Below are 20,389 nucleotides of genomic sequence, written 5' to 3' on the forward strand. Positions count from 1 at the left end.
TGGCAGAAAAAAAAGTCTGACACATAAACCCCCTATAAAACTGTGAATTGTTGTTTTTACTCGCAACACATTAATTAGTGAGCTTAGGAGGTAGTGGTATTTCTTGCCATCTGACAGGGCCAGGCTTTCTGTCTAGTGGTTTCTAGTCCTTGTGCTAAACTAAGCTAAAACTCTGCTGGGCTATACATAATGGACCGAAATGAGAGTACAATTAACCTTCTCATCAAACTTTCCCTTATGTAAAAAGGTGCACTTTTTAAGAGATTAAAGTATCTATTAAAATCCTATCCATAGATTCATCACTTTATTATTTCCTGGTATGAGGAAAGTTTTTATTGACAACAGAAGAGTCCTTACTTACATCCCAAACCGTTAAATATGTCCATATTTCCTTATATTTTCACTTTGATTTTATGTTTTCTCCTTGATTTAAAACTGACCATTCATCATGTAACTCACTTATCTTGTTAAATAGAATTGCACTAAATACATTTCTGCAAACGGTTCAAATGCTGTGCTGATCTTTTTAAGCAACTGTAGTTATTGTGTATGGAGATGAATATGGAAGAGTCAGAGACAAAACTAATGTTATAAGAACTCCAGCTTGGTGACGCGCCCTCAAAGGTCAACTGGTGTTATTTTCCCGTATTTGCTGCAGCAGCATTACCCAGGTTCACAGTGAGTTTCACTCTGCCTCCGTCCAGCTCCAAACGCAGGGTGTCCGCTGACTGCTGAGAGGTGCTGGCCACCAGAAGGCCAAAAGCCCTCTGGGACATAAAGCGGATGGACACATCCTCGGCCTCTGTGTGTAGTGTCCTTGGCATCACCACCTTCAGATACATGCTTCCGTCATAGCTCACCATGGTGGCCTCTACGGATTTCAGAAAGAAGACGCGTTCGCAGAGATTGAACCCCAGAGGGAATCACACCACTACATTAAAAACACAAAGTGGCATTTATGGAATGAAACCTGAATTTTAGCTTATCTCCGGTATGGCATGATATCATTTTAGATTGCAGTTTTCATCAGTCACACCAGATGGCAGAAAAAGCCTGGAGCATGTGGAGACAGCGGCGAGATTACAGCTGCAATCAAATTTCTGAAGGATTTATACGCATCATAGTGCAATACAAGAGGGATTTTCATATATCCCTCATTCTATTAGCTTTTACTGTTAGCCAATGGATCTGCGTAATTTGGGTTCTCTGTGAGAAAGCCATCTGCATGGTAAATGTAGAGTGATTCAGGCCAAATGACTCTGTCGAGGCAGCGCTGCATTTCTAATATGCACTCATAGCACTGGCACAACGGCAACCTCATGATACTGACAATTCATTAATGAATCACTATACACACATACTCTATCTCCTATATATATATATATATATATATATATATATATATATATATATATATATATATATATATATACACACACACACACATACTGAAGGGCTACTTATAGGGCTACTTTCAGTTGAGAGCACTCAAATCTTATTTGAATAGGTATGTCATTGTACAGTATGTAGATGATCATACTGCAGTTGCAAATTAAATTATAGCTGTTTTTTTGAGGCCTGAAGCATTAAGGCACTTTCCAGCCACTACAACACTGAGGTAATAAATAAAATACCAGCCAAAATGTGATAAAAGCTTTGCAGCAGCATGTTGAAATCTCTTCTCCTCCCCATCCACTAACATCAGTCTCAGAAGCTCTTACCTTTCTCACAGCTGGGACCTAGGTAGCCAGTACCATTGCAGTCACAAATATGGCGGTTCCACCCCTCTCTGCAGTGTCCGCCATTGGCACAGGTGTCTCTGGCACACCTGACATGAGTCTCTCTGGTGCAGAAGCTGCTGACACCTGTGGCGCTCTGAACCTCCGCCAGCCTCCACAGGTTACGGCTCTGTCCGTCGATAAAGAGGTCCCTCACACAGCCCACGTAGCCGAGGCCGAGGGAGGCGGTCCACACCTCAGGGGGGAGCATGAGGGCTTGCCGATCCTCTGGTAAACCTCCAAGATACATTTCCCCATCGAGGTCAAGGATCTCACTGCCTTCATTAGCAGAGAAGGGGACGCTTTTGCTGTTCACAGAGATGAAACCTGTAGGGTGGGCAGTGAGTCAATTTGTACTTACACAATGTTTTTGTTGCAGAAAATTAAGACAGGTGTGTGTGGGCTGTGCTCAGTGAGAAGTGAGAACAAACTGTGAGAAAGTGGGCATAAGTCCCTGCCTTTTTTTTTTTTTTTAAAGAGTGTGGATTAAGAAACTGTACTGTCAGTCCTTGGGAGGTGATTTTATGATAAAAGCAGGAGCTGAAACTAAAAATTGCTCTGGAAAAGTGAAGAAATCTGCTGTGTCATATTAGCCTGCTTGAGAAGGAATATATTTAAATGAATGTGGAGGAAGAAATAGAAGGAACTGTGTGTATTTTGGCTTCTACTAATAAGGCCCACATTTGGATTGTACTAATAAGGCCCAATTTGAGGTAGGTGACTGAATAATTGGCCACTTGTGAAATAGGTTAACACAGATTTCAAAATGTCATACATAGATTATAGCATCTGCAAATATCATTGTAATTAAAACCTAATATGCATGCATGTTTCAGTGTGGTGAATAAAAAGCAAGAGCGCGCCGATGTGACTGAATCCAAGCTGGCATATGGAGGTTTCACAGCCCTGCTCCACAGCTAAATCTGGAGAAACACAGTAACAGAAGCAGACAGAAGGCTTCCCCTGCCTTCACAAATACAATTCTCTTACCGTTTCGCCCTCGCCTCTGGAAGTCCACATGGCACCACTCTCCATTATCGAGCCTCTTGTTACTGGCTTTCATCTTGATGCTGCCGGAGCCCATATCCATGACCAGGTAAAGGAATCCATCCAGCAGCTCTATGGCGAAGAAGTCGGCCCTGGGCTTCTTGTCCGGCTGCGTGCCCTGCAGACTGCCATGGCTGAACAGCAGCAGGCCGATGGGCTCTGTGGTGCGGAAGTCAAAAGATATGGCGCCCGTCTTTTTTGTGTTCCACCTGGGCAATGTCAGGTAGGCAGACGGTGTGTCGAAGGTGACCGGCTCCAGGGCTTCCACATCCTCGCAGCTGAATTTCAGGTCACCATGGATACTAATCTTCGGGTCTTGCTGTTCAGCCAGTCGTGACAGATCCAGTCTAAACTCATTATTCTTGTAGACCACCTAATGATTAAGAGAGATGTCGTGGTGAGATGACAGCTGGAGAGAGCAATAAATTCCGTGCAAAGGCTGAATTTGACTCATCAATAAATATTAGAATCAATATAACACAGCAGCATTCACGAGGACATGCAGCTGAAGATGGTGAATCATCCCTGAACTCAGAGCTTAGATATACAATGTCCTGACAATTTCATTTCCAGAGTTCTGTCCAATAAACTGGCACCTTTAATTAAACAGATGTAGAAGCACTTGAAAAAATAATCACATATCGCTGAGATTGCTCCTGACTCGTGCTGTGAGTCCATGCGGAGGTTGTGAGAGAATGTAGAACTGAACACATTGTATTTTACAGCTACTCAAACACAGACAAAAGGGCAGCATGAGCTGAAATGCTTTTGACATCGGGAAATGCATTTAGATGTGGATGCAAATGTAAAGATTTACATTTTAGACATTTAGCTGAGTCACGAAGGAACGCACAATGGGTCTGACGGTAAAATAATCTTACATTCGAAGAGGAGGAATCACAGTCAAAGCACCTACACAATGGCAAATAATTATATGTGCTTACACTAAGTGAAACTGGGAGAGATCAAGTCCAAGCAGAGATGGTGGGTGGGAGAGAGGCTCAACACACAATCCAGTATTTAAATAGGTAAATTTTGTAGATGTAAAAAGACACAAACTCAACAAACACTGCAAAGCTCACAATGCAGATACAGCTGAACAAGTGGTGAAACAAATCTGATAATACACTGACGTGAACACACAACAGACCTCCTTCTGTCTTTGAGGAAGGTCTGGCTATTTATTTAAAAATTCAGATCAATCACAGGAAACGGGAAGCCATACAAAAGCCTTTTTGAAGATATCTACTTCCACGGCATACACACCTACCTGTTTATACTGAAAGCATACTTCAGTATAATGCCTGAGTGGGTTTCTCTGTGCCATTATTGTATTGTTTTCTACTTTCATTCTGGGTTCATCAATATGCACAGCAGGAAACAGCAACCCTTGTCTCATTTTGTATCAGTTGTAAGTCACCCCGAGCCCACTGTTATCTGCCACATCACTCTGTGACCAGTCCCTGCCTGAGGTGACACACCACACTGCACCGAGGACTAACAGCAGAGCTGAGAGGCAATTTAAGCCAATATCACACTTCACACTGCCTGAGTGAGGCAAATTAAACAGTGAAATCAGATGGCAAAACTGACCATCGAAAAAGGAGTGTAACAGGCAATTTTTAAATGGGGAGACAGTCAATCAAGACACTTATCCAAAGCGGAACAGTGTGTTAGCAGCAACGTACAGATATTGTTTCCAACTAAGAGCACCACATCTAACAGAAATACATAGCCAGCTACGAAATGGCACACTGTGACCTCTGCAGGGCTATTACATAAGCCAGGGGACAATACAGGAAGTGGAATCCTATTTCACCAATTCAGACGCCTGTTGTATGTGGCAAGGATTACAGACTATCCCAAAATGCAAGAATAAAGCTCCTCTTGTGTCGATTGACAAAACCCTCATGTCTTTTATGCTCAAGTGGTGAAGAATAACAGCAGCCAGAGAATGAAGACCTTCTCTGCTAACAGCCGTGAGAGCACATTCTTCCTAACCAAATTGGGTACAATGTTTGAAGCGTTAAAGCAGACGGACCTAATGATGCAGTGTGCGATATCCTGTGGGCACACATACTACTACAGACCAATAACCTGGTGACTTCAAAGGCAAATTAATCTCCTGGTTGTTGTGGTGGTGACACTCGTCTGTAAGTGGCCATTATTTTCCTGTACCTGATGAACTTGATGGCCTCTACCCAGCAAAACATGTGACGTCTTGAGAGATTAGTCAAGGCGGAAAATCGCTACAATCAATAACAAAAGACGGATATACCTCTAAATACACACACGGCTTATAGACTACATATTCTAGTCACTTTTCTTTCCTGCATGCATTAAGATGAGTATCTATGGTGGAATTCTTTCCATTCACATTGTTCCTGTACTTTATCACCAAACTCAGAGCGCTGGCTTTGACTGACCCGTCTCTGAACTTCCTTCCTGGATCTCGAGGCAGAGCTGATCCCATTTGATCAGCTCTGCCTCTGCCAGCGCTCGCCCTCATTACTGGGACTTTTCGGGTTTGTCATCCCATGGACTCTTTATCCCGTCATCCTCTCCCTGCATGCCTACAGTACATCTTTGTGACTATGCTCAGCAGTCGTAGGTCTAAACACCACCACCAGCCGCACCACCCACAGAGCGGGGGTTGCAGCATTGGCAGGGTACTGGGACAATAACCTGTCCATAAATAACATCTAATTTCCATTAAGAGTATTCACACTGCAGGGTATTTATGCATACACTCTGCTTAAAAACATTCAGTTAACTGTTGAGTGCTTTAAAATGTTGAATACTAAAACAAACACACATTCAGTTATTGAGTTTAATCCACAAAATTAAGCAGACTATGTGTAATTATTCACAAGGAAATGTAATCGCCCAAAACATATGCTGACAGCTCTCTGAGGCTGTACCTCGGAGCACGGTGCTTTGAGCAGAATACTTACATATGCACGCGAACATGCTTACAAAGGCAATCATTATATAGGTGGAGGCTTCAAATGAGCCCAGTTGGCTTTTTGTCTCTTCCTACACTGTGATATTCATTTATCTCTGTTGTGATTTTTATTCTATTGTTTGAATTGTGAGAATAAATTTAAAAAAATAAAATAAAAAATAAAAATCTTCACCTGCTGATGTTAAGCAGGTAATATCTTAGTTGATGCTCATATTTGTTATTAGCTCTCAACAGAAAATTCACCTGAAGCTGATCATTCGGACACCAAAAGACTGGTCAATTATAGATTTTTAGCAAATTTAACGTATCCAATCCATTTAATAGTATTTGAGGCATTTCACTGAAAACCATCAATAACATCTTATATATATTTATATATATATATATATAATGCTGAGATATGTCCATCCAGGCCAACAGACCGAGCTTAATCTTAACATCCCTCGTGCTTAGCGTAGCTCAGCAGATGATGTCAGGACTTTATTTGTAACTTCTCTTTTTATGTGTTGTGCATAAACTTTGAAACACAAATTACTTAGATTTGAGTTCTCCACCATAAATACATTCTGTGACTGCACAAACTGGATGCTTTGTGGTTTGAGCTCGGCAAGGTGTTTTGTTGATTGCGTTCCAATAAGGAAATCTGAACTAAAAATATTTTCATGATAGTGCTGGCAGAGCACTGAAGTCAAGCACAAAGTCCCCATCACTATTCAAATAAGACATCAATCTACTTTTAAGCAGACTATATGACACACTTCATAATCTGCCAATCTCTTTCTTGCACACATACTATCAAGTTTAAAGATGCTGCTGCTTGTGATACTCTGCTTCAACTTGCTGCGGCTGTTACTAGCTTAGTCAGGCTATTTCTACTCTATTTGCTTTGTGCATCCTCTAAGTGACGTGTCTGTTCTGTCCTTGGTGCATTGTACTCCCTGCTGAATCCCATGCAGCTGGATTTAATGGGGATCAAGAGCGGAGCCTTATAACAGTTTAGAAGCATTTATGGAATAAATGGTCTTATATCCTTTGACGTTAGTGTCTCTGTCAAGAAAACTAATTTGTTTGCGCCGGCTGGGTATTGACCCCAAGAAAATATATATGTATACACCAATCTGCCACCTTGACATGTTTAATTCAAATTACTGACTGTTTTAAGTAATGCCTCTTCATAATCCTTCTTTGGGAAGGAAAAGCATTTCCCTCACTTTTGATGCACTTACACTAGAATGTCATTCGCTTTTTATGAGATTGCTCACTTCATTAAAAATTTGTAAGGCCAGGCTGAAATTGGGCATTAATCCATTATTCACTGCTTTGTCTATAATAATTCAAATGCGGAGTACGTCATCTTTACTTGCTTGCTCAAGATAATCAACGTGACAGGTACAGGCCAGAGTTTAAAAGCTTAAAAAAAAAAAAGTGGAAATAGTGATGAAATGTTCAGACTGTGTTTCAGGAATGAAGAAGATGCATCTCTTTCTGATGGGTATTAGTGCTAAATTCTCAAAGGGATTCCCTCAGGAATCTAAAAATGCATATGCTCTGCACAGCGCATATGCAGCTGATTGTTTCTCCTTCAAACAACCTACAACGGGAGAATCGATATGAATGCGAGGGGTGATTTTCTATATGCAGAACATACTCTGTTTGTAGGAAGGGGTAGTGCTATCCAAGGAGGGTCGGATAGTATTTCCAGAGCTCTGCTGGGCCCGAGGTCAAGCTGTACTCACATCTTTCAGACAGCCCAGGAAGTTGTTGCTGACCGGGGAGCCTGGCAGGTCGGCTGTGTTGAGGCTGCCCCCTATGTAGAAGAGATCATCCGAGCCCAGCATGGTGTAGTCCTCCTGGGTGTAGCCGGTGGTGGTGAGTATCCCATCCACCAAGATCGTTACCTAGAGGCGAGTATAATGAGCAAAAATAAGACATGGAGAGATTTTAAGTCAGTAAGAAAAAGATCTGTCCTAATTATTTCATGCCTCATTTCTTGATTTAGTTGAGCTTGCTTTAACGTTGGATCTTGAAGGCAATTACAAGTACAGCGTTGAAGGGTTCACTAATCTCAGCTGATCCCTGTTTCTGATATATTAGCAGGATATTAGCAGTCAATATACCATAAATATTCCTTCAACTGATATTTTTGTTTAGAAGCTATATGAATGGTGCAGTGTACTCAATTCATTTGAGATTAAAGATATCAAAATGGCAAGCTACATTGCTTGAGTGTCAGTATCAGTCTCATCTGTGCACAGAGACAAAGGAAATGAATGACTGAATAGGACTATAGGAGAAGAAATTATATGCTTGTTGCCATGACAATAAGCCTACAGTTAACATGTATTCCTGCACAGAGGTAACAGCTCCCACTTTGGGGTAATAAGTGAGAACAATAATGATTTTTTTTTAGTACATTTTTAGGGAAATCTAGAGAGAAAAGCTATTTATTGTACTGTACTTCATGTGATTGAGTTTAAATGAAAAAAAGAACAGCAGGGAACATGCCAACTAATGTTTCAAACCGATCAAAATGATGTGTTATAAATGCAAGGCTTAAGTGGAAAGATGTCATTCACATTCATACATACAATCATTTCAAATTCAGGTCAGTAAGTTAGTAAAATGTCAGAGACCAATTCATATGTAAGGGGGAGGAAACGGCTCTCTCAGTTATTACATACACAACCCCTGCACCTCCATTATTATATATCTATTCTGGATATTATGGATCAAAACTACACTACTACCACCACCAGATCTGGACTTTATTAGATATGTGTAGTAGTGCTGCTGCCTTATTCTCAGTCAGCATACAAACAAAACCTAATTAAAATGTGTGGCCTGTGGTCTGCTCAAGTCATTATATCTCAGGAACTTAACTTTGTGAAATCTGTGGTGTCTCGTCTGTAGAATTGCTGGTATGTTGAAAGCAAGAGGATAAGACACAAAGGAACGACCTGACAGGGTATACTCAGGTGTCGGGTCTCTGAAACGAGGTCCTGCCTCTCCATTCATTGGTACTGGCAGCTATTGATTTCTGTCTATCTAGTGGTGATGCCCTCCGTCTCTTTGGCTTGGACAGTGGACAATGCCAGGGCTTAAGTGTGGGTTGAAGGTACTGCAGATCGGGAAAATTCAGAAAATCAAAGCGCTTTCATGCCTGGAAACCGATGCTACTTTCTTTTTAATATTGCAACATCTAGAAACACAGGACCAGTTTATAATAATGAGTATTACACCATATCCTGAGATACTTCACTGTCGTTTTAGAATCAGGAAAGATGGTACAGTTATTGGACGAAGCAAAACCATCATTAATTTGAAGCACACAGCGGGATCATATCTCAGGTTCCAGTCCTGACTGGTACACAGTAGGAATGACCTCTAACATCATTTCTGTTGGATTTCTACACTGCTGGTGTTAAACAAAGCTCATGGAAACACATATTTCTGATTGTCAGTAGAGCTTGAGAGTGACAGTATTAAGGATAATATGTGTGCATATTGGTGTTGTATGTGAGTGCGTACAGTTCAGGCCCACAAATAGGTAGCTGCATGCTTAAGGTTCAGAATGAGCACCAATACGTTTGTGCACAACAGGAAAAGATAAGTCTAACGGATGGGGAGCCAGTAATAGAAGGAATTCTAGCCGAAAAAAGCACCACCGGATCTAATAAAATGTTTCCACCAGCACTCTCTTGAGAGTTACAGTTCCTCCTATCTACATGTCAGTGGGGTAACTTATCTGAAGGGAAAGCAATTTACACAGGGATCAAATGCATGGCTGAAAGCATAAGTGACGTTGTGAGCATTGGATTGCTGCTCTTTTGGATACCGGGGTAAGGAAATAGATGTGGAGGAGGATGCAACTTTATATGCAGCCTAATGTGTCAGGTTCAGAATATATTGGTAATGATGAGAGAGCCAGACACAAAATAAGCAAAGAAAAAGTAACATTTAAATGCATTATGCATGGCAAAGCTCATTGTAAACAAAACATATTTAGTTTAGCTATGGTTCGGGTAGATTTACTAAGTGTTTACTTTGTTAGGCAATACAATGCTAAGACCCCTTTTGCTTTTAGAAACCTAATTTCCTTAGTGTTTGAATATCGTACTATTGTTCTGTAGGTCTTTTAAATGCACTCCTAACCAATAATTTGCACCTCGGCTGAAAGGATATCAGCTGGAGTTGATCATTTGTTTGCCTGAACTCATCATAATATGTGCCACTAATATTAGGTAGCTAAAGGAGAAAACTTTTGAAAACCAATATTCTCTCTACTACTTAAATTGTACAGCACGCACACACACACACACACACACACACACACACACACACACACACACACACACACACACACACACACACACACACACACACACACACACAAGCGCAGAAATGGGTAATTCTAGAGTGACTACAGTCAAAGAAGAATGCCAGCAGGGTAACATCTAATTTAACACTGACACATCCTGGCAGGCTTTGAATTAATTCGGAAATTAAGCAGCGTGCTTTGTCCAGTGGAAAACGTTAATGAATATGAAACCTTAGGGCCGAGTTGTACTTGGCTGGAGTACAGTACAGTAGATACAGCAGTACAATATTGGACACATGCAATGACTGTCTTCATTATATAAAGCTCCACTCTTTCCTGCATGTTCTCTCGGAAACTGTTGCAAGGTTGTATTTGTATTTACTTTTTGGATTTTTAAATGGAGTGACAATCTTAAAATCTGAAGGACAATTATTTTTCTGTAAAGGTTGAAAAGAGACTAGGCTGCAGAGATTTTATCGCAGCTGCAGGATACATGAATGTGATGGATGTATTGAGTCTTTCTTTCACAAAGGTAAAAAGACCTTTACAGCAGTCTTGTGGGTGCAGGAAGAAACTTGTCTGATTATAAATGGACTCTGTGATTTCCACCAGAGCAATCTATTTCATGAGAAAGAGGGCAATGACCTAATATCAGCGTGTAATATCTACAGTGTCAGATCGTGGAAAATGGGAGATAGGGAGTCCAGCAGAGCAGAAATATTAAACATTCAACGGAAGCCAACACCCTTTTGTGTTAGTGTTTGTAATCATAGTGGACTATAAATCATATTCATATAGGACCGGTTTGATTTTTTACCTTATAATAATCTCATCCAAATGTTAAAGATAGGTATGTATTGTGTGTAAATGTACCTGAAAGATACAAGAAAGATGCACGCAAGTCACAGGTGCTGGCTGTATACCCACCTGGCGGAGGTTGCGTGTCACTTGGACATCGTGCCAGACATTGTCGTTGAACTTCCCTTTGGCGGGTTCCACCAGAGCTTCGAAGGCACCGGAGCCCAGGTTGATGACCAGCCATAGGGCTCCGTTCCTCAGGGACAGGTTGACGTAGTCGGCTGACCTGCCTGTGTGAAGCAGCAGTCCGTTTCTCTGCAGGGTTCGGAAGGACATTGTGATCTCATCCAAACTGCTCTGAATGGGACTCTGGGACAGGTTGTAGCTGAAGAACTCATTGCCTTTGAAGGTGGCTACTGACTCCTCCTGCCCTGAGAGGGGAGAAGAAACATCTTAGATAGTTGTCTTAGTCACCTGACTTACGTTTGACTTACCTACTTCAGTATATTTACTACTTCACTGACATGTTGCGATAGGTAAGGCCTTGGTGAGCGAAGCAAAATACAGTGCAGTACTATTCAACAAATCCATTTCAAAACTAGCTTGAACCAACCATGTACTGTTCATATTTGTGGAGCTATTCTCATGTGCTACAATATCACTATATTTGTTAACAATTTTCATTGTTAACAAATCCCATGAAAGGACCAAAACCGAAAATAAAATGATCCTACTGTGAAGCCAAAGCCTGATGTAGCTAATTCCTCTCTGCTGCAGACCTCTATAAAAACACAAGTGAGCCAGAGTGGACGCTTGGTGACATGTTCCACATGAACACGGGCACTGTCGTTTACTATAGTACTGTAAATACTTCCTAGCAAACACAATCTGCAGTCGACATTAGCCTCAAGCAAATGGAAAATGTCCTTCTATTTCAGTAAGGTTTGCAAAAAACTATAGTTAGTGCCCTGTTAAAAATATACATTCTGGACCTGTTTTTTTAAGATTTACATCTTTACGTCAAAAAGTCTTTTACATCAGGATGTTACCGGATAGAGATGTTAAAGTGTTGCTGGTTTTGCTGTTATATATATATATATATATATATATATATATATATATATATATATATATATATATATATATATATTATATTTAGATATAGATATACAGTAAAAAAAAAACATATCCTATTCAACGGTGGTATTTATAAAAAACACTAATATAGTTTCAGACTTAGCTAAACCTCTAAATCACAGCCCCAGTTTATATTATTTCTCATGAGGATGTTAAACATACATAACAATCTGATAGCTCAAACTATTTCCCTGACTGCTCCAATAAAAACTGTTTTCAGGATTAAGCAGAGCAGAACAGAGTTTTTTGTCTTCTCATTATTTCTTGCAATTCAACATGTTAGTAACATAACGTTTCAAAAGCTGCACAAATGACTGTAACGATGTGCCTCTGGTGCCAAACATCTATACACATAAGACACAAAATCATTATTGATATTACAGCCGATTCAACAATGACGCTTTAACAAGATGAAGCTTTTTGCTTCGTTAGAGTTTTTGACAGTTATTGCCAACATAAGCTGAATGACTAGCAAAATGACACGATTTTGAAGAAATAAAAAATATATATATTCTCCAATACAGATAGACAGATAGACAGATATGTTTGCACATATTAAACCTTTCTTTCATGAAAACATGTGTACAATATAAAGTATAATATGGATTTTGGAAATAAAGAATATTTCGGAACAAGTTTTAAATCTTGTGACAGTGAAGTCATGCAACGACATGAGCACAGCAGCCTGAACTGAAAACCGAACTCCACACCAGACTGGCAAGAGGTCACACAGCTTTGTGTCAAATGTGGTTTTGTGATTTTGCAAACTCGCCCTGTGGGATTTGTCTCGGTGGTATTGTCCTGAATGACAAAACAAACTGTATCAATTCTGCTTCGTGAGTCACTAAGGCCTTGCACACAGACTTTATGTAATTTGACAACAATATAATAATAATAATTAAATCCACAGTACAATTTCCAGTGTTAATAAACCACAGGGTATAACATATTTCTTGAACTCATGAATGGGCTGTTTCAAGCCATTCCAGACATCTCTTCTTCTGTTTGTTCATGAGATACAGCCTGGAAGCTACGGAACAAGCCGTTTCAAGCTAGAGAGATAAGCTGTCCCCAAAGCCTGTGTTTGTTTGTACAGTAAATGTCGGCTTCTGAACTCTGGGGCCAATTTAAGCCAACAGGATCAGTGGTCCCATTAGTCCCTATTGTTTGAGCCGTGTACTTACTCAACTACTGAGCAGACAGCAACTTGCTACGCTATTGTTGTTGAGCTTAAATGTGAAGTTTTCCATTTGACTGATGTTGCAGGTAAAATGTGAACCACCAAGTGGAGGTGAAGAGTCAGTGCAGTGAACAATGAATCAACTTATAGTGGTTGAGAAAAATCATTACGAGACACCAGAAGTATTGTGGCCTAATTTAGCAAAGTGCTTACTGTACATCATCCATCCATTATCTTTAACCGCTTATCCTGTTCGGGGTTGGAGGAGACGGTGGCTGCTGCAGCCAATCCCAGTTGACATTGGGTGAAGGCAAGGTACACCCTGGACAGGTCGCTGACGTATAGGGACAGACAACCATTCACCCTTGCAGCCACACCTCCGGGCAATTGTAAGCAATCAATTGAGCTAAGCTGCTTGTTTTTGGACCGTGAAAGGAATCCAGAGAGAACCCACACTAACACGTGAGGGCACGCAAACTCCACACACAAGGCCCGCCTAGCCCGGGAATTAAACCCCCGCCCTCTCTTGCTGTGAAGCGACAGTGTCAGCCACCAAACCCGACGGTGCAGTTAATAATACCTCATGCGCAGCAACCATTTAATGTAATATCCATGAAAGCTTTTATCATACAGTCCATATTAAAAAACGTTGATCACATCCGATGCAATCCTCTTTATTTCATTCCAAGGTTTCTACAATGAAGATGTCAATGTGGAAGTGTGTGGGTGGTCAGAAAGGCTGCGAGCCATATATCTGCTTTCCTGAGAGGTGTCTGCAGCAACAATGTTTACCAGGTTGTGAAAAAGGTAATAATGGCTGTGTTCGCTCTGACACCAGACTTTGGCTCTAACTCAGAGGAAATGCCATCAGAGAGACTGGCTGCAGTCACTACACCAGCGAAGAGAGGCTGCTAGAGCAGCTTCACACTTTGTTGCAGTTGACTTGGGGCAGAGCCATAAACCTTCTACATTGGCTGCTGTAAGAAAATTGCGCTAAACTATTTCAATATGAAAATGTATGCCCTTATCGGCAGGAAAAACAAGGCTCAGCAGAATATAATGGCAGCACCAACAATCTTGGCATGTCTCTCCTGCTTCTCTTCTCATTCTCACATCTTGCAGCGTTTTGCTACCCCTGCCTCTCTCAGTCTTACTGTACATATACCCATCTACTATCTACATGCACCCAATTCCTTCTAAATTCATGATACTAATGTGAGGTGGGGGGAGTCCTCGGGGCACTGCTCTTGGCAATTCAAGGAAGTGCGCAGCTACAAAATAGGAAGGGAGCTGCAGCATCCTGGGTGCCACTTGAACATTGGACATGTTCACTTTAAAATAGATAATAGCAGCTGGCGTTGGCCCCATGCCCATGTCCAAACAGGATTATCTGTAAAGGTAGTGCCCAGAGCTATACATTAGTTGCTAACGGTCACAGCCTGATGTACATCAAACACTGTCAAGGAACAGGGTCTTGCCATCAGGACGCAAGACATTATCTGCAACTACTTCCTATTAGCCCACCTGTTCCAGTCTCTGCAGCAATTGCACCATGCTGCAGTGGCTGCGCCACATGAAAATGCAAACATGTGTATTGCTCATTAAGATCAAGCTTTACATCTGATTAATTTCAAAGTGGCCCAAAAGCCCGGGACGCCGATGGCAGTTGCTGACCTGCTCAGAGGCGGAGGAGTGCAGATAGCGGAGCAGCCGTTTACCATTCGTCTGGAGGCAGGGACGTGCATCAGCACCCTAGGTGGTCAATAAGCTACACCTGTGCCTGAATAATCTCATTATTTACATTGCATCTGTGTGTACACACTAGCAATGCATTATTTAGCCCCCGCAAAAAAAGCAGCCACTCCTGAATTTCCCTGAAGTCTGGAGAAATATTTTAATTCATTTAGAAACTGCGATGGTATATTTGATTTGAAACCATTTGTGAAATTAATTCAGGTCAAATCAAACTGCTCCCTTGAGTGTCCCCTCAGGCCAAATCTGGGACATTGTCAAAGTTAATAACAAATGTTTGTCGTGACATTACATCAATGTTGATGCCTCATGTATATCCCATGAAGCAAGATGCACTTTACACTGTGAGTAATTGTTGCTGTGCTTTGCCTGAGCATTGCTTGGAGGCATATTTCTATAAATCTTCATTCAATAATCAATTACCAACTGCCTCTTATTGATGCATGAAATGGAGCAATTACGTTTAGGCCTAATTTCATGACAGATCCCATTGTGGTTGGCCTTTGGGACACACTTGCTGTATGACTTACTAAATATTTGATATAGCAGCGTTATTCGAAGACAGAAGAAAATGTTAATCATTGTTGAAGCAGTAGCAGCATACAGTATATCCAATTGCATTGTTCTGTCAGCATACATATCAATTAAAGTAGAAGCTGAAATTAAATTTATCTTTTGACTTTGTAAAGACTGATTACTACTTCTGTACATGAACAAGTTTGTCCCGTAGCTAACGATTAAGCACAGAATCCAAACCTTAATCTATAATGCCACAGTCACGTATAGCCTCAAGCTGAACTATTTATAGAGGGTGAAAAAGTGGTGTAATCATACTGTGAAGTATTCGCTTAAGCCTTTCCATCTACTATAAATGACCTCCATATTAGTGTTATCAGCTCTACACCAGAACATGTGTATGAGAACACCCAGGGTACTGCCACACATTCTTCTCATCTTCTCCAATTTGTGTCCCATGAGAGTGGAAACAATGTAATCCAAATATGACATCCCAAACTATTTCAGCTAACATCTGCAGGGTATTCATAATGATTACACACTTTTCAGCACTGGGTGTTTTGAAGATCAAAACAGATTATCCCAATGAATGAACATGGTTTCTATGAACGTGTAAAAAGGCAATAACCAGATATGCTCAGTCATTTCTCCCCCCAAAAAAAAATCGTTAAATGTTTATTATTTCAAGAACCAACCAAGAAAATATTGTATCTCTAGATAATAGTCTCAGTAACATTTCGCTGATGAGGAAAATGACAGCGTTATGAGAGATTATCAGGAGCGGTAGATTTAAATTGGGCGAGTGGGTCATCAAAGTCTCTGTGTTTGGAGACAACACTGATCGCCATGGAGACCGGATGGAGACTTTTGTTAGAATCGCACAATACGTAGAAGAAAACAAAAAGCACAAATACTGCAGATTTCGGTCAGTGGGGTTGCGGTTGGACCCATACTATTCAATCAAAATGCCCCTCAAAGTATTTGACCTTTATTGCATTGAGCTGATGTTTTTCTTCCACAGTTTTACATCCCAGACACAACCGTAACCAGACCACAGATGTTGTCCCGTACTTCAGGGAAAACAGTTTAGAGAGTGAGCAAAATGATATATCTTTTTTTATGAACAAGAACAGAACACTGTAGGGGTGTCTCCCTGATTGTTAGTTGTTTACTGGAAAAGCTTCCTCCTGTATTATCTCTTCCATCAGTAGATTGAAATATGTGCTGATATGAATATGCAACACATAAACATTACTGCAGTAAAGACATATTTGTGACCCACGGATCAATTTTTATTTACAACCCAAGAATCGCACATTTCAATGCTGTATACGACAGCCTCCAGAATGCAGAAAAAACCTAAAAGAATTTCCTTCGATAAAAACAATATGTTTGTGTGTACTTCTGAGTATTTCAACAATAAGCAACGCAGTCGCCAGAAAAATATGTTGGCATTGTATCCTAACCAAAGGATACGTTGATTGTTATAGGTTGATACTCGTCGTATCATGCTTGCAGAAACATTGTGAGACGATTGGTTAAGCTAACGTAACAAAACTACTAGGTTTAGGGTAGAAAACCTCATGTTTTTTGTTCATATGACATAACAATGCAACGTAATAATCGTCAATAAATAAGGGCAAATAAATAACGGCAGATAAATAACCCCCCTTGGAAGACTTTCTTAGAAAAGGTTACGTCACAAACATGTGTAATAATTATAAAAATAAAATAAAAGTCAACATTCAATGTATTTGTGGTTTCCAGAAACGTAATATGCCAACAAATCTGTTTCTGCCAATTGGGCAGCAATGACTTTTTTTAAGATTTTTTTTTCACCTGAGGCATGAAATACCTTTATTCTTTACTTTGGACACCTGTTTATTTTTTTTGAAAACACCATGAAACCAAACCGAAGAGATGCTATGAGCATAGATGCATTACCTTGGCGAAAAACTGCGGAGGTCAAAGGTGATGTTCCAGTAGCTCAGTCAGTGGTCAGGACAAAGGTTTGACGGACACAGATTGAGTGAGTAGTGAGAATAACATGACAGGAAGCAAAAACGAATAGGCAAGTATATGAAAAAAGAGGAGAGGAAATATTAGTGTTGCACAGTTAACTGAAATGAATTCAGGGGAGGGAAAATGTTGTGATCAGGTGACTGGGAAGGAAAAGCAAACCAATAGACCCCATACCTTGGCGGTTTAACATCAGGTGCGCCAGACCTTGAGGGAAAGAACAGAAAAAAGGATACGAAAACAGGAAGTTCATAAAGAGGTTTGGGAGAACAAAAGCATTGTCACAATGTTGGACTGCAGTTTGTGACAGACATCCTGGGGTAGGTACGGATGTCAAAGTTGAAACTAAAATATAAAGGGAAAATCAAACTAAAAACAGACAAACATCTCAAGGGAGGAGAGGGAAAGCAAGGAGAGAAAAAAACATCTTGATTGGTGCAACCCTTACAGGTAGTTGCTCGCACAGATGCTTTTTTCTAAATGGAACACATACTGTATGTTTTTTTTGATGGCGACAGCGCTCGCGATGTATCCAATATACATAAATCCTACTTTATGTAATGATGTGGAAATACGTTACACTTGGTAACATTAGTTCCACGATCTCCAGCAGGGCTCTATAGGCTCAGCCACTCGTCTCTATGCACTGATATTTGCATGTAAGTGGTCCGCAAATCCACTTGAGCCTATTTAACATTCAATATGGCAGCGTTTTGTAAAAGGGCAGAAGTGACACCATTCCTTATCCAATAAATCTTTAGCGACCATCGCTCTATTTCACGGAGGGTTTACCATCTAATGGAGCTCAATAGGCCTAGGTGGTGGAACACTCGTACAATGACATAACAACCATCATATAACAGTCGACCACTAATGATCTGCCACGCCTAACCTTTCATTTTAATTTGTGACTTGATGCTGCACTGTGTTTCACCTCACTGACTATACACTATCATAAAGCAACCAGCCAAGACAAAAATGTCTTAACCCCCCTCCACATTCTGTCAATTAGAAGATGCTGCTGTGTTGAACATGGAGGCTACCTGCATTGGCCAAAACAGTGTACCTCAGCAATGCAATACTTACACCTCCATAGATCTATGGAAGCAAACTGAAAATGCACTGCAGCCCATCAATCACATAATATTGCTGAGCCATTTCAGGTGACGGTGTATAAAAGTCCAGCTGGTCGGCCAGCCCACACTGCGGCAATCAAAGCCAAATTTGATTTTGTTTTGTGTCCACCACCTCCAAGTCTCTCCTTCTTATGTCCTGCCCTAAGAAACACAGACAAATATCTCAATATGCCAGCCAGCAATTACATGGAATACCTCACATGCTCCATTTGCCAAAAAGGAGATGGGGATGACACAATGCAACACTCCTGCAGAGCATACAAGCTTCACTGTGCCAGCTAACACAAACAGCTCTCATTTGGGCATCAGCATACAGACTCATACAGCAAATCACTCACTCACAGTTCAAGTCCCCCGATCAGTCATTAGATGAAATCTCACGAAGGAGCAGGCCGGCACAAATCTCCTCCACACGTTCCCCTGGACAAGACATGCTGCAGCTCTGGCTGTGGAATGGACATGATTACCCCTGGGAAGGTTCTTGCCTGCCAACACGTAGGCTTTTGATACAGTGTCTCATTGCAAAACCAGTGACTGAGCCTCTCCTTTGACAAGATTCGACCACATCCCTGTCTACGCAGCAGACAAAGAGCTGCTGTGTGCACCCTCCTACTGTGGCTCAGCAGTCTACATGACAAGCCAACGTATGAATGAAAAAGGCCTAGCAAGCATTACATCATGATTTCATTCTCACCAGACGTACTAAAATCTGATTGGACCTGAGCTCATCTTCTGCTGGTGTCCGTATCTCCAGCGCAGCACTCAGCAGAACTATGATGCTGTGCTAAAAACAAGGGGCTACAAGAGGTGCTTGTTTATCATTAACAGCGACAAAGACACACCCAGCATCTGAGACAGCAGGAGGGAAATCTCTTTCTGCGTCTTTCGTCCATATAGGGAGGTGTAGGTTTCCTATTATCCAACAAATACGAAAAAGCAGTCACAAAGCCAGTGCTTCTTCAAGTGGGGAGTGCCAAGTCTAACTGTTCAGTCTTGTGTTCCCTGTCGAGCTGGAGAAAGGAGGTTTGACCCAAAGGATTCAAAGCTACGTTGACTCCACACATTAGATTTTTGTCGAGCAGTGAGGCGAGGTAAACGGAAGCTGCCTCCATGACTGATGGAGACTGATGCTGGTGACCGAAAGGGCAGGCAGCACTTAACAAGCTCCTCAGCCAACAGTCTTCTTTGAAAGTGTAGTTGTCATCCTAAGAGTTGAGGGAAAGTGGAGGAGTGGTGTTGTTGCTGCCCTTGTATAAGGCAGCCACCCATTGAATATGCTCATCCTAGTTGGCTGAGCCTTACATCTAAATCTCAAGTGTGTGGGAATGCAGAGATAACTGGCTCGACCTGTAGAATCCTATTGGGAAAGCCTGTATGAAAATAAACCGCCTTTTCTACCAGTAATCTACCCGTTTTCTATTTTCAGATAAGATGCAAACAAAAATGTACAACCAGTCGATTGAAGGACAATTTATTAGAACACGTTTTTGTGTTTAGATTCTTTTGATTTGGCCTCAGTTTATAACAAGTACATTTTTAAATACATACAAACAATGCCAAAGAGATTCTTAAGAGTGCTGCCACACAAGCATAATATAATTTTTGCTATATGTTCAATGTAATAAACACAAGTCAACTACTGCCCTCTTTTTCACTTATCTTATACTTACCTTACCTTTTACAATCATCTTTTCTTTTTTTTTTCAAAGTACAGTCACCAAAAAGAAAATAGCATATGTATAT

General features: G+C 40.9%; 1 protein-coding gene across 6 annotated transcripts in view; it reads right to left on the minus strand.

Annotated features, from left to right (window-relative positions):
- The window catches only part of LOC137802695 (neurexin-2-like), a 107,218-nt gene that overhangs the window by 62,662 nt on the left and 24,167 nt on the right, over positions 1 to 20,389 (minus strand). For 5 of the 6 annotated variants that reach the window (XM_068600757.1, XM_068600753.1, XM_068600756.1 and 2 more), the window contains exons 4-10: positions 17,688 to 17,717; positions 17,436 to 17,447; positions 11,036 to 11,337; positions 7,527 to 7,688; positions 2,769 to 3,198; positions 1,722 to 2,105; positions 668 to 871 (exon numbers count right to left, since the gene is read on the minus strand). In XM_068600757.1, coding sequence (XP_068456858.1) covers positions 668 to 871; positions 1,722 to 2,105; positions 2,769 to 3,198; positions 7,527 to 7,688; positions 11,036 to 11,337; positions 17,436 to 17,447; positions 17,688 to 17,717 — 1,524 coding nt within the window. The remainder of the gene's footprint in view (positions 1 to 667; positions 872 to 1,721; positions 2,106 to 2,768; positions 3,199 to 7,526; positions 7,689 to 11,035; positions 11,338 to 17,435; positions 17,448 to 17,687; positions 17,718 to 20,389) is intronic. The other variant, XM_068600754.1, reaches the window with a different exon arrangement.

This window comes from Clinocottus analis, unplaced genomic scaffold, assembly GCF_023055335.1.
Source record: "Clinocottus analis isolate CAN_PGR_092001 unplaced genomic scaffold, fCliAna1.0.p SCAF_5, whole genome shotgun sequence".
NCBI classification, from domain to species: Eukaryota; Metazoa; Chordata; class Actinopteri; order Perciformes; family Cottidae; genus Clinocottus; species Clinocottus analis.